The following is a 12,270-nucleotide window of genomic DNA, read 5'->3' as shown; positions in this document are numbered from 1 at the left end:
ATGTCTTCTACAGTCTAAAAGCTTTCTAAATGAGGTACACAGCCATTAACAAGGTAAATATATTTGTAGATTTGTTCGGGCAATTACAAGCATTTAAGAAACAATGCATAATAATGGACATGAATCTAATAGGCCATTGCTAATTAAATGTATTAATGTCACTTTATAAAATGAACGCATCTGGGTGATATGTTAAAGCTGGTTTTGTTCTGTAAATAATTGAGCAGTAATACATGCAGAATTTGCATCACTGGGCATTGCCCGTGCCTGTTAATAGCAACAATAAATTTGCCAATCTGGGGACCACCAGCCGAGTTCTCCTTTCTTGTGTCTGTTCCACATTTTCCTTTGCTCTCTGAGAAACAGTTGCAGCAGAATGGACTTGGTTAACCTCGACATCTGAGGCACCATTGCAAGGCATTCGCAAAGACTTTACTTTGAAACATGCTCTTATGCACATTTTAATTTGCAGCAGGTACAACACTCCCAGGCAATGGTAAAGTCTTTTCTCTTTCCCAGGAGAGCTCATTCAATTTTGGATGATATTAAGTGTTCAATAACACAATTTTCCTTCTTTTGCTTTCATTCCCTTGGAAAATGTCAGCAGCCCAGAGTTAACTGATTGACCATGGATGAAGAGCCAGGCCCAAAGCAGCCCCACACGGCACTGCAATGTGCTGCAGGAATGCACAGAGGGGATGAGGGCTTCATGGGCACCGCTGGGTATCCACTGCCGTGTCACAGGATGTGGGACTTGGCTGAACCAGGACAGGGTAAAGGGGCAGGAGCTGGCCTTACATTCAAAATATGGGGCAGTGCAAATGAAAGGACTGTATTTTTTAATCTTATTTTTCCTTTTTAAAAACTGAAGTGTGATTTCTCTACCAGGAGAAGCCCTAGATGTGCACCAGCCTTAATTTTCCCTCTGGCCCATCAGGCCAGTAGCTCCAGTAGCAGCAGGATGAAGATCTGTGCCCACACTTAGCAGCCAGCACTGCTAAGGACACTGCCATTTGTTGTCATTTGTTCTCTTGTGGATAAGCACAAAACACTGAAAGGTGATGAAAACAGCTTTGACATCAGACAGGGGTTTTAGTATCTAACAGGAATTGGGACTATTTGCACTCTGAGGTCACCAGCCATGGCAATGGGCTAAATCCTACACCACCAGGGTGTAGCATTAGTTTGTGTGCACGCAAGCGTCACATCACACCCCAGATCTAGGGTATGGAAAGAAACTGTCTCTGGACCTTCCCAATGAGGTACAACCCTGCAGGAAGCCATGCTCAAGGCAAATCAAAATCCTATTGCTCTAGACTCCAGTGTGCTGCAAACCACAGGTCCTTCAATGTGGGGGGAGCTCACAAATAGAAAAAGCTCACCTTTGACTAATGCATTACTCCTAATGAATAGCCTGGCCAGCTGTAGTTAATTGCCTATTTTAGGCAGATACTGCTGGAAAACCTCACGTCTGTCAGATTTTTTTCTCCCCCCCAAGCACCAAATTACTCACTCTTCTCTTGTAGCATTTTGCAGCCAAGTCTTTTCTGAGATGATTTTCAAAGGATGAAGAATGAGCACCCTGGTGACATTTCTAGTATCTATAAATATCTCCCCACTACCCTGCCTGCCCAACTGGTGAATTATGCAGCGAGATATATATAATAAAACAATCAGATCCATCTTGTTATCAACATCCCATTCTTCAGCCAGTAAGAGAACAGCCCAGGCTGTTGCTCTGCAAAGAGCAAGCAGTGGCTCTGCTATGCTGGAAAAAGGAAGAGGGTTTTTTAAAAGAGAGGAAGCAAGGAGTTCACAACAGAATGGCAGGAAACCCCACATATAGGGAGAAGCCTGTAATGAAAGGAGCAGTTAAGAAATATCAAAGGACTAACCCAGCAATGCCACACAATGCACATACTGTACATTCTGCTCTTGCTGGTATGTGTACAAACTCAGCAGTGCTATGTTTATGCAACTAAATCTCCCCCACAGTCAAGTATATGGAGAATGTAATGCACTCAGCTTGCAAAGCTGGGGGAAGTGACCAGTTTTTATCTATGCATCTAATCAGCAGGTTTTAACTTAAGTTGGAAGGAATTAATTTAATAGCATAGCTTTCCCCAGCTAACAGACCTCTTCTAGCCAGACACTGGGTACCTGGAGCAGTCTGCAGACCTGACTGTCTCGCAGGCTAGGAGTACCTCTTAATAGGAAGCTTCAGTCAGCGCTCTCCCCTGCATTACAGATGTCTTTTGCTAAAACCCAACTTGCTGCCTGGCAATTAAACTCAGCTCTTGCCAGAAAAGGCCCTCTCCTTACCTTGTTCCTGAAGGTCGCTGCTCTCCAGGACTGCAAAGAGAAAGATTTTGCATCTCTGTGTTCCCGCAGGAAGACATCTGCTACGTTGCTCAGCACGAGTCACTGTAGGACCCCTGCAAAGCCTGCAGACCTCACACTCCTACACTGCTCTGGATTGACACTGGATGTCCCCATCGGTGTAAACTGAGGTCACTTAAAAGCCTCACCTAATATAAGTTTGATATCAGTTCAGTACGAGGCTGTGAGAAACTCAACACTGCCCTCAGAACTGCTGCAGGCTTCGTGCATCCATCCCTTGGTTGCATCTGTAACCAAAGGAAGGTCTTCAAGAAAGGCAAGATGCAAATGCGAGGGGTTGAAGGTGACCAACACGCAGATCAGCTCCTTGGCAGCACGTCAAATCATCACATACAGATGCTTCCCCAAACTGCAGTGCGTGGGGCTCAGCAGGGGACATCAGCACTGCTGCTTCCCGTGACTCAGTGGGCCTTCATGTGGTGATGGAGTCCAGCCTGCGTCATTAAGAAGTGCAGGAGCTATATACTTAGGCCTGAACCACTCACTCACCTTCCTCACCGTCAGCAGAGGGGAATGAGAAACAAGAGAGCCAGGTCTGACCCGTCTTTGCCAACGTGTGCAGGGCGAGGTGGGAGGGCCAAGTCCCCCATGGACTATCAGTATCCGGGCAACTCAAGAGGCCTTCAGGTCTCTCCATGCTGAGGACTCCTCAGCATGAACCTCATGAACCCCCCAGCTGCCTGCAATCAGGATCCTGGAGGTCCACCACATAGGAACAGGGCTGATCAGTGATCATCCCTCTCTCAGGTGGTGCCAACACCTGAGCCTGCTCAGGGCCAGCTCTGGTGGGCCTCAAGATGTCATGGAGCTCATTGTCTCTGAGGATGGGTCTGGTCACAGCCAGGAGGGTCACAGCCCCCTGCAGTCTGACCATAAGACTGCAACCTGGCAGCCTGGGAGGGGAAGTTTGAGTGATTAAATGCATGATGCTGGCTTCCAGGCAATACTAGGTGCAATGATTTTCATTAGTTCTATCATTACAAAGAATTTTCAAACAAACTCCAGGCTGTTTTTCTACTGTTCAAGACATTAATCACATTAGATGTTAATATCATTTTCAACAGTTACAGTTTACAGGAATATTAGCAAGAAACATCGCATCCACCACACCTGCTGGGTTCAGCATTATACATAAAGCAAAGAAATGTTCACATACAGAAAAGAACAAAGTCCAAAGAATTTCACACATCACTGAACTACCTATGGATACTGGAGAAGCCCACAGACTTTAAAACTACTTTTGAATCACAACAGAGAAATAAACTTTGAATTCAGCTTTGAGCTTAACACTCTCTGAGTACAGCAAATCTGGGCGTGGGTTTGGATCTTTGAGTGCAGGAACTGCAGGACAGTGATTTGCAGCAGTCAAGAATCTGGGCTATATAAACACTGCCCTCTCTCAGCTCCCATACAGGCACTAAGCAGGCCAAGGGCCCTGGAAGGTGCAGCTGGGGAATGGGCTCAGAACATTGTTTCCAAAATTGTCTGAGAAAGACATCGTTAGGGATGTTAATTGAGGCTCTCTGCTGGTGAGCCTAGATCTGGAGCAGCAGTGCCACACCAGCAAGCACCCACTTGCATGGGTTTTCTCGGGTTTTAAGGTTAAAAGTCCATACATAAGTTGGTCCTCTTTGGCGTGTTTTGTATACGGGACATGGGTACATACTGCGGATCTCCTGCTTGTCAGCAGGAATGGCCTTGATGAAAATGACAGGCATGGCCGGGGTTAGTTCCTTGAGCCTGGCATCTGTGATTATCCCGGTCTGCAAAGGAAAGAAGAGGTCTTAGATTGTCAAAATCTTCATTTGCTGTAGCCCAATTTGCATGATCAATAGTAATGGTTATACAAGCTGGTCTTAATGGAGATCCCTCTGAGATTAGGGGGTGGCTGAGCCTATCTGAGGTAAGCAGGGCCTGGATCGAGCACCTACCCTGTTTCATTAGAAACTGCCCTCAAGTTTGCTTATTCCAAGGGGACTGGTACAAAATGATACCTGCTCCCCCAGGTATCCAAACCCACAAACACCTCAGCAGAAATTCGTGAGGTCCTTATCTATGTCAGCATCCAACCTAGACACCCCATCTGCATCCAGCACTATTGTTCTCGTGCAGCTCTCAGTCAAGGTTTGTCAGACCAGAACCATCTCACGGGGAGTGAGGCTGCCTAAAGGGGCTACAGAGGAGAGCTGGGGTGGGACTGTGTCAGGGAACACAGTGATTGCACAAGCAATGGTGGTTTGAAACTAAAAGGGGGGAGATTTAGGTTGGATGTGAGGAGGAAGCTCTTTACCCAGAATGCGGTAAGGCCCTGGCACTGCTGTGGGAGCCCCAGCCCTGGAGGTCCCCGAGGCCATGGATGGGCCCTGGGTAACCTGAGCTGGTGGGGGCAATCAGCCCACCGCAGGGGGCTGGAATCGGATGGGTTTTAAAGACCCTTCCAACCCAACCACTCTGTGGTTCTGTGATTCTGTAAGCATTGCTTGTGCTTGAACCAGCTGCAGACACCCGAGCAGGGCTTTGTCTGGACTCACAGCACCACCAAGCTTTGAGTGTGACCTGGGAGATGTCTCTGTATTGTGCACTGGACAGAGGAAATGATTAATGAGGCCCCAGAGGTACCGCAGGCTCGTTTCCTCTCTCGCAGGTGCTCACACATCCACAGGGGATTCAGATGGACTGTTCCTGAGGGAATATGATCTTAAACAAGCCCACATTATCCTCTCCAAAGAAATGCTCTTGCTCAGCAGGCTGCCCAAGCCAGGAGAAAGATGGTTTGCTGTGAGGGCATGAAATGAGCTGGTTCCGCTAACTCAGGTATCTCTGGCAACTTATGTTTCTCTTTCTGGCAATAAAATGCACTCCACATCAGTCAACTTCCAGGAAAGTCTGCAAAATTGCTTAATGGAGGCTAGAGAGAGCAAATGAAAACAAATATAGAAAAGGAAAATAAAACTCAGTGCTAAAACTGCCTCTCTCTGCAGCTTAGCTTCACATATCATTGTTATTTCAAATGCTCTCAGATCAGAGTTGTGGGGTGAGATTCAACCTCTCCAACAGTTTGCTTAGTTCTGCAAATGAGGGAAGCAAAATAATTCCCCCTGCAATACACCTCAGTTTAACTGTACTAAAACCATCTGTTCTCCTAAGCTAGTGACAAACCCAGCTCTGATTTAGGATTTTGTAATTTCCAATATGCTGAACAAACATTAAATAATTCTTATGATAGCTTGTGAAAGAGCTATTTATCAAGCGTTACTATGTGCTCTTAAAATCTACATCTTTCATTTCTGAGGTTGGATTTTGATCAGAACTTTTATTTCACTGATGATAACTCAAATCAAATTTCCAAGATATATTCTATCCATTTCAGGTTAACAAGATCTGATATCTGCTGGAGGTATCACCATATTATGTCTGGGCTGATTTGCATTTGCATTTTTTATCGCTCTCATGATCAGAAATTAATTCCATTCTGAAAGCAATTTTCTCTAACTATTGCCAGAGCACCCAGTAAAAAGCCACTGTTCTGTGCTCGGGGAGCTCTGGGTCTCAGATCCTAAAGAAATCCTCACTTCTGTTCGCCCTGGCTTCTCACAGGCAATCTGAAGACAGGACATAATATGTTGCCACACAGCAAAGGGTCAGAGGACACTGAAGAGCTCTCTGAAGCCAGGGATGATAACCCAAGATGAACCCAAGAACACACACAGTGAACCAGGGGCCAACATCCCTTCCCACTCAACTCTACTTTGAGATGTTCTTAGCACAGGTGCATCTGCACCACTGCTTACTTAAGGTCTTTAAGCCACCAGACCTTTCTGCATGGCTTGGTTGCCTATCAGAGTTGGCTCTGTCTGCAGCGAAGAGGGTTTATATTGCCAGATGTGACAGCAGTGTAGCCAGAACATCACTCCAAGGTGGTCCAGAGACAGGTTTGTGGCTTCCGTAGAGATGGGGAATGAGAAGAAATGTCCATGGTGTGTGCAAGGGAGAATACTTAACCATACTTAACAATGGGGGAAAAGCATTGGCCAAATGACTCATTTTTCCAAACACTGTTAATAAGGCACTGGTTGTTCATGGCACAGCTTGGAGGTGTCCCCTCCACAGCTGCCTTGCACAGTTTTCACTGCAGACCCCAGCTCCAGCTGCATTCTGCTCCAGCTCTCAGTTCACACAGACTCAGGGATTACTGACAGCTGCACGCAAAGGCTCCATGTCATGTCCTATCTCAGCCCTCCAGGAGAAATTTCAGTCTCTGGTGCACAAGATTTGGTGCATTCATTGCCCCTGCAGAAGGCTGAGGCCAATTGTGATGGCCAGAGATTGCAGCACTGGGTTGTATCAAGGCTGGGCTGACACTGACGCTGCTTTCATCTATATCAGCTCCTGGGAAGCATCTCAGATAAAAAATGAGTGGTGTGCAACTGTTCCCAAAGATGCTGAGCTTCTTCAGCCACCAAATGAATGCATGCTGTGATTGTTCCTTGCCACAGAGAATGTCCCTTCAAAGCCTCTCTGCTGGTTGAAAACTGGTGCTTTGTGTAGGGCTGGCCTTAGAAAGTCCACCCAACCTGAGAGTGCACTCAATCCCATTGTCAATGTCAGTGATGAAGATATGAAAGACTATTGGTCCCAGCAGTGATGGCTGGGGGACACCACTCGTCACCAATCTCCATCCAGACATGGAACCATTGACCATCACTCTCTGGATTCAATCCTGCAGCCAGTTCTTTGTCCACTGAACACTGCACCCACCAAATCCATATCTCCCCAATTTGGGAAGAAGGATGTTTTGGGGTACCACAACAAGTCAAAGGCCTTAATGAAGTCCAGACAGATGACATCAGTGTCTCTTCCTTTGTCCATTGATGCACCACCATCACAATAGGGCCATTAGGTTGGTCAAATCTCTCCTCTCTCAGTGCAGCCCAGGCAAGCCCAAAGGTTGGACACCCATGGTCTAGGCAGTGTGGTATGACAGAGGCACGCACCCAGCATCAAACCCTCCGCTGTGGGGAGCAATACTGCCAGGAATCCCAAGGCTTGAGACAAATTTCTCAGTGTCACCCATATAACTATCTCTCACTGAGCCCCACTGACTTTAATGGTGCTCCAGCAACAGATCATGCAGACCCAAAATAATGCGCTTGGTTTCATTTCATTTAATAGCTGCCTGCTGTTTAGCAATGAATATTTTATAAATTTAAGACACCCAAGGGCAAACATAAATGTTTAAATAAATAGAAAAATGTGAGTAGGAGAACATAGAGGGAATTTTCCCCCTTCTGGAGTCAAAATCTAACTGTGAAATATTATTTTAAAAGTGAAGGTGTTCCCCAGCAGAGTTCCTCTAACCACGACCTGCCATTCTTACCAGAGGATTAATTTGGAAAGAGTGTGCAACCCAAAATAACTGTGCAGCAGTTTTAATAATTCTGCCTCCATTAATGTATACTAGTGCTCACTGGATTACAGGTAAAATGAATAGTTCCACCGGGTGGAAATGATATTTCAGTGTTTGGAGCAACATGTGAAAATATTCTTTTCTTCACTGAAATAAATTGAAGCATGATACCCAGAGATTATGAATGGTTCTATAAATGTAATTGCTCAGTATCTTTCAATCTCAAGGAAAATGTAACCAGAAAAACACATTTAGTAAAGTCTAGATGGCCTCTGAAGAGAAACTGCACTTCTGAAAGCAGTCACCCATACAAGATATTGGAAGGGATGGAGGAGAGAAGCCACGTGCTCCCCAGAAGATTTCTGGCTTTGCACCACTGAAACTTCCCATTCTTCACTTTTATTATCACCTGTGAGAGTTGATAACCTTGGCAGAACCCACTCACTTTCCAGTAATGGTGATAATGATGGTAATAGGAAACAAAAGTCATTGGAATTTGTTTTTAATGGAGCATTTGACATGCAAGACTAGGATGTCTTTTAAAACTTCTGCTATTCTGCTGTGTCCGGCCCAATTTGATCAATTTAAAATGTTATTTTTTGAGGGTAACTGAAATCCAGCATTCCCTATAGCAGGGAGCTGTGACCTCCAAGAGTTGCAAGGGTTTTCGTAAGGCAGCCATACACCAAGGCTTAGGAAAGGAACGGGAAGGGAGCTGTAGGATCACTAGACGTTGGGTTGCAGAGGGAAATCATCCTTTGCTTTGCCCTTCACAGAGATTTGTGATAAAATGCACTGGATGCCATCAGTTAGTGAGTTCTACTCGTTGCCTAATTTCCTATCCTTTGTGGAAAACTATTGCACAGAGAGAGCTGAAAAATAAATGGAGATTATTATATTTGAATTGCAGGGCCAGGATGGGATGCAGCATACAACAGGCATGGCCCCTCTACTTAGCATCCTACTGCTAAGCCCCACAGCAGATAACAGGGGATCTTCAGGGTTAAGGCTCTGAAGAGCTGCCTCTGAAAGCAAAGCCTGCTCCTGCAAGAGGGCAAACTTGACACAGATAAGTAAGTTCTGGGTGACCCACTTTGATCAGCCCTCACTCTCTCACACATCACTGGCAGCAGAAGCAGTGCACTGGCTGCCCAGAGGATGAGCTGCATGAATCACTGTCATTTAATTCTCATGTGCAGAACAAATTGGGATTTGTGGTACTAACAGGCCGGGCAACGCAGAGGACCAAGCCCAGTGGGGATTTGTCAGCCTAATGGCTCTCCTAATGGCAAACTGAACTCCTAACAGCTGACAACTGTCAGAAGGGATGACAGGGACAGCTGCACTCCATTGGGATGCTGCAGCACCAGGCGTGCTCTAATAAAAGCACTGTCAGCTACGTGGGCAGGAAGCAGCAGGTGAGCATACCTTCCTGCATGCACCCTCTCCAGGCTCTCACCCTGGCTGCCCTGGGGCTGGCTGTGTCACAGCTGAAGGGCATTGGGCCACATCCAGAAAAGGGAAGAAGAGCAAGGGGTACCCCTGCTGTCTGCTTGTCCAGGACCTGCCTCCTCCATGCCACACTTTCAGCCTGCCTGGATCGAGCTCCATGACAGCTTTACCCAACATCCTCAGGGGATGGCTGAAGGATGCAACTCATTTTTGGTCACAAGCTCTATTTATGCAGGTGAAATCCTGGACCTCTCAGCAGCAGAATAATGGCAGTCTGGAGTTGGCACATACAACCCACTTAGCTACACAAACCATAAGGATATGAAGATGTAAAAAATCAGGGTCCTCTCTCCCCACTAAGCAGGGGTCAGAGCAGTGATACTAAAAGTGTCATGAAATTTTGAAGGCAACAGTGAAATCACAACTATGCTAAGGTGCAGGGACAACTTAGTCCTGAGAGAACCCCATGTTTTCTGCCTTTAGTAACCTCATGAGATGGCCAGTTTGAACTCTACTCATCACCATGAAATGATGATCCATCTGACCGTCCAGGATCTGCACCCTAGGCTGCAGAGGAAGGACCCACTTCTTTCCCAGTCCTACAGAGGCAGCACAGACATCTACTTTAGACAAATATCTGCCTGGTCTGGGAAGCTTCCTGGAGTACAATACCAAATAACGAGGGCATAATGCCCAAGCCATCTACTAACATAACAGCCTTGGTGAGCTCACCTGTGCATCCCAGCGTGCACCCTCCATGAACAAACCATGGACGTAAGCCCCTTCCCGAGGAGGACTGGCAAAATCTTCCCGGTTCTTCTTTGTAACATCACACTGCAAGGTCATCTTGTCCAAAGGCCACTTATTTTTTCTGGCTGTGGACTGCATGATGGCTGTCAGAAACGACTGAGGGTTGAAGAACCCAGCAAGCCACACTGCAGAAGGCAACGAAAAGTCTCCTGTCCACGTCTCCAGCTCCTTGATGCGAGTGAGGAGGTCAGCAAACCACATTCCCAGGCTGGCCGTGGAAGGATAAGCCTTCTTCACCCAGGACTCAGGCACCACGTCCAAGAACAGGGCGTTCAGCAAGTTCTCCATGTCACTTGTCATGGTCAGTTCTCCCTTAATAAGAGAGGGCACAGTCAGCAACATTTAACCTGAACAAAACCTGCTTGGCAGCAGAGGCTGTGCAAGTTTGGAAGAGCATGGCACCTTACACTGTCCCTAGTGTTCACATCCTGCAAATTTCTTCATGAGTTTTAGGTTTTCACAAGTACCATCTACTGCAGCTTCATATTCCCGCAGCCTCATCTCCCCTACCGTAAAAATACTACTTGGAGAAAAAGCTGTGTAAGGGTGACAGTGAGCAGAGCTGCCCTTCGGCTGCCCCTGTGTTGGTTTTGCTTTCTCTCTTTGACTGAAGATCTTTACAGGACACACTGACAGAGATGCTGAGCTATTCCCACCAATGCTACTGGGGCAAGCTCTCTGGTAATCTACTCCCAAATTGTCCAAATATTTCTTACACCAAGTAGTATTCTCCACCTCTCCTCCACTTCCCCACTCCCCTCCTCCTTTTTACTTTGCAGTGCAAGTCTTTCTTTCTGAATTCACATCTTGCTTTTAAATGTAATCACAGCTTCTTTCACAGCAGGGGAGCAGACAACAAATTAAGATATGATTCAGCCAAGTGGGAGATAGAGAGAGTTGACTTTTCCTCTATCCAGCAGATCACTATTTTTGAAGCTTTTAGGAATATGTATCAGGTTGGCCCAGACAGGAGAAGAGGTGGAACATCATTGCACAGTCAAAATAGGGGCTCTGCACAATGGCATCCCTCTTGAACTTCTGGTACTCTGCAGTAGGGCTCCAGTGTCTGCTGGTTGATCATTAAGAAAACCCCTGCTGAGTCCAGCTGAAATTACCTTCAGTCCACACAAGAGCTGCCCAGATGGCAGTGCTGCAGCTGACAGAGGCTGAGAAGAGCTGCAGCAGTCTGTGAGGCACACGGATGGGGCTCCAACTGCTGAGCCCTAGGGCTGACAGGGCACAGGGCACAGTCCCCAGGAGCACCTGGAGCAGCTGGGGGTTGAGTACAGGCTGGCAGATGGACTCTATGACTGCAGCACTATCTGTTGGCGGAGGACCTGTGCCACCAAGAAAAGAGCTGCAGGAGGCGGTCAGCAGACTGTTTAGCATCAGAGATGGTGAGAAAGACCAGCTGGATCTTCTCTGAGAGCCTCCAGCTACAATGAGCCTCAGCGCCTGGTCGTGTCGAGGGGCAGAGTCTATGCCTACCAGGTGGGAAATGGAGACTGTTACAACCAATGTCGGAAGCTCATGACTTCCAGCAGCGGGAGGAAGGCTCCCGCTCCCCCTACAGCTGCAAAATAGGGTCAGTGCACTGCTAGGAGATGACGGGCTGGCAGCTCTGCACACTGAGGCACCCACCACGGCAGCACAGGGCAGAGCAGCATGTGACAGCAACAGCTGATCCTTTGCTGCTGAGGAGAGAGGTCCCTTCTGCCACCCTGTCTTGTAGCCTGGGAACCTTTGCAGCATGCTGGGAGCTTGGATCACAACATGCCTAGAAATACCTGATGGTGGGAAGTAAAGAAGATGGAGCCAGGCACTTTTCAGTGACCAGTGAGGACAACTTGAAATACAGGAAATTCTGCTGAAATACAAACATTATTTTTACTGTGAGGGTGGTCAAACACTGGCATAGGTTGCTCACAGAGGCAGTGGAGTCTCTGTCGTTGGAGATACTGAAAATCCACCTGGGCAACCTGCTCCCACTGAGCCCACTTTGAGCAGAGGAGGATTGGATCTGCAAATGCAGGCAAAGCTCGTGATGTCCTTCACAATTTAAACCTTTGCATGCTCCATGCTGAGATAGAGGGCACGACACACCATAGCAGTTTGGAGACATAGTTAACACTGAGTCCATTATAAATACTTACTTTTGTCCCCTTAACATTTTGCTAAAATTTATCTGACTTACAATTTCT

The 12,270-nt window shown here is 46.9% G+C and overlaps 1 protein-coding gene across 3 annotated transcripts in view; it reads right to left on the bottom strand.

Annotated features, from left to right (window-relative positions):
- Positions 1-3,097: 3,097 nt before the first annotated feature.
- Positions 3,098-12,270, bottom strand: part of DNAH9 (dynein axonemal heavy chain 9) — a 175,424-nt gene continuing 166,251 nt past the window's right edge. For 2 of the 3 annotated variants that reach the window (XM_019621575.1, XM_019621578.1), the window contains 2 exons: positions 9,992-10,381; positions 3,936-4,163 (listed from right to left, as the gene is read on the bottom strand). In XM_019621575.1, the coding sequence (XP_019477120.1) occupies positions 3,936-4,163; positions 9,992-10,381 (618 nt within the window). Of the gene's footprint in view, positions 4,164-9,991; positions 10,382-12,270 lie in introns of all 3 variants that reach the window. The other variant, XM_031556283.1, reaches the window with a different exon arrangement.

This window comes from Meleagris gallopavo, chromosome 20, assembly GCF_000146605.3.
Source record: "Meleagris gallopavo isolate NT-WF06-2002-E0010 breed Aviagen turkey brand Nicholas breeding stock chromosome 20, Turkey_5.1, whole genome shotgun sequence".
Classification (NCBI taxonomy): Eukaryota; Metazoa; Chordata; class Aves; order Galliformes; family Phasianidae; genus Meleagris; species Meleagris gallopavo.
The sequence above is the reverse complement of the archived record's forward strand: the minus strand, read 5'-3'. Positions and strand labels throughout refer to the sequence as shown.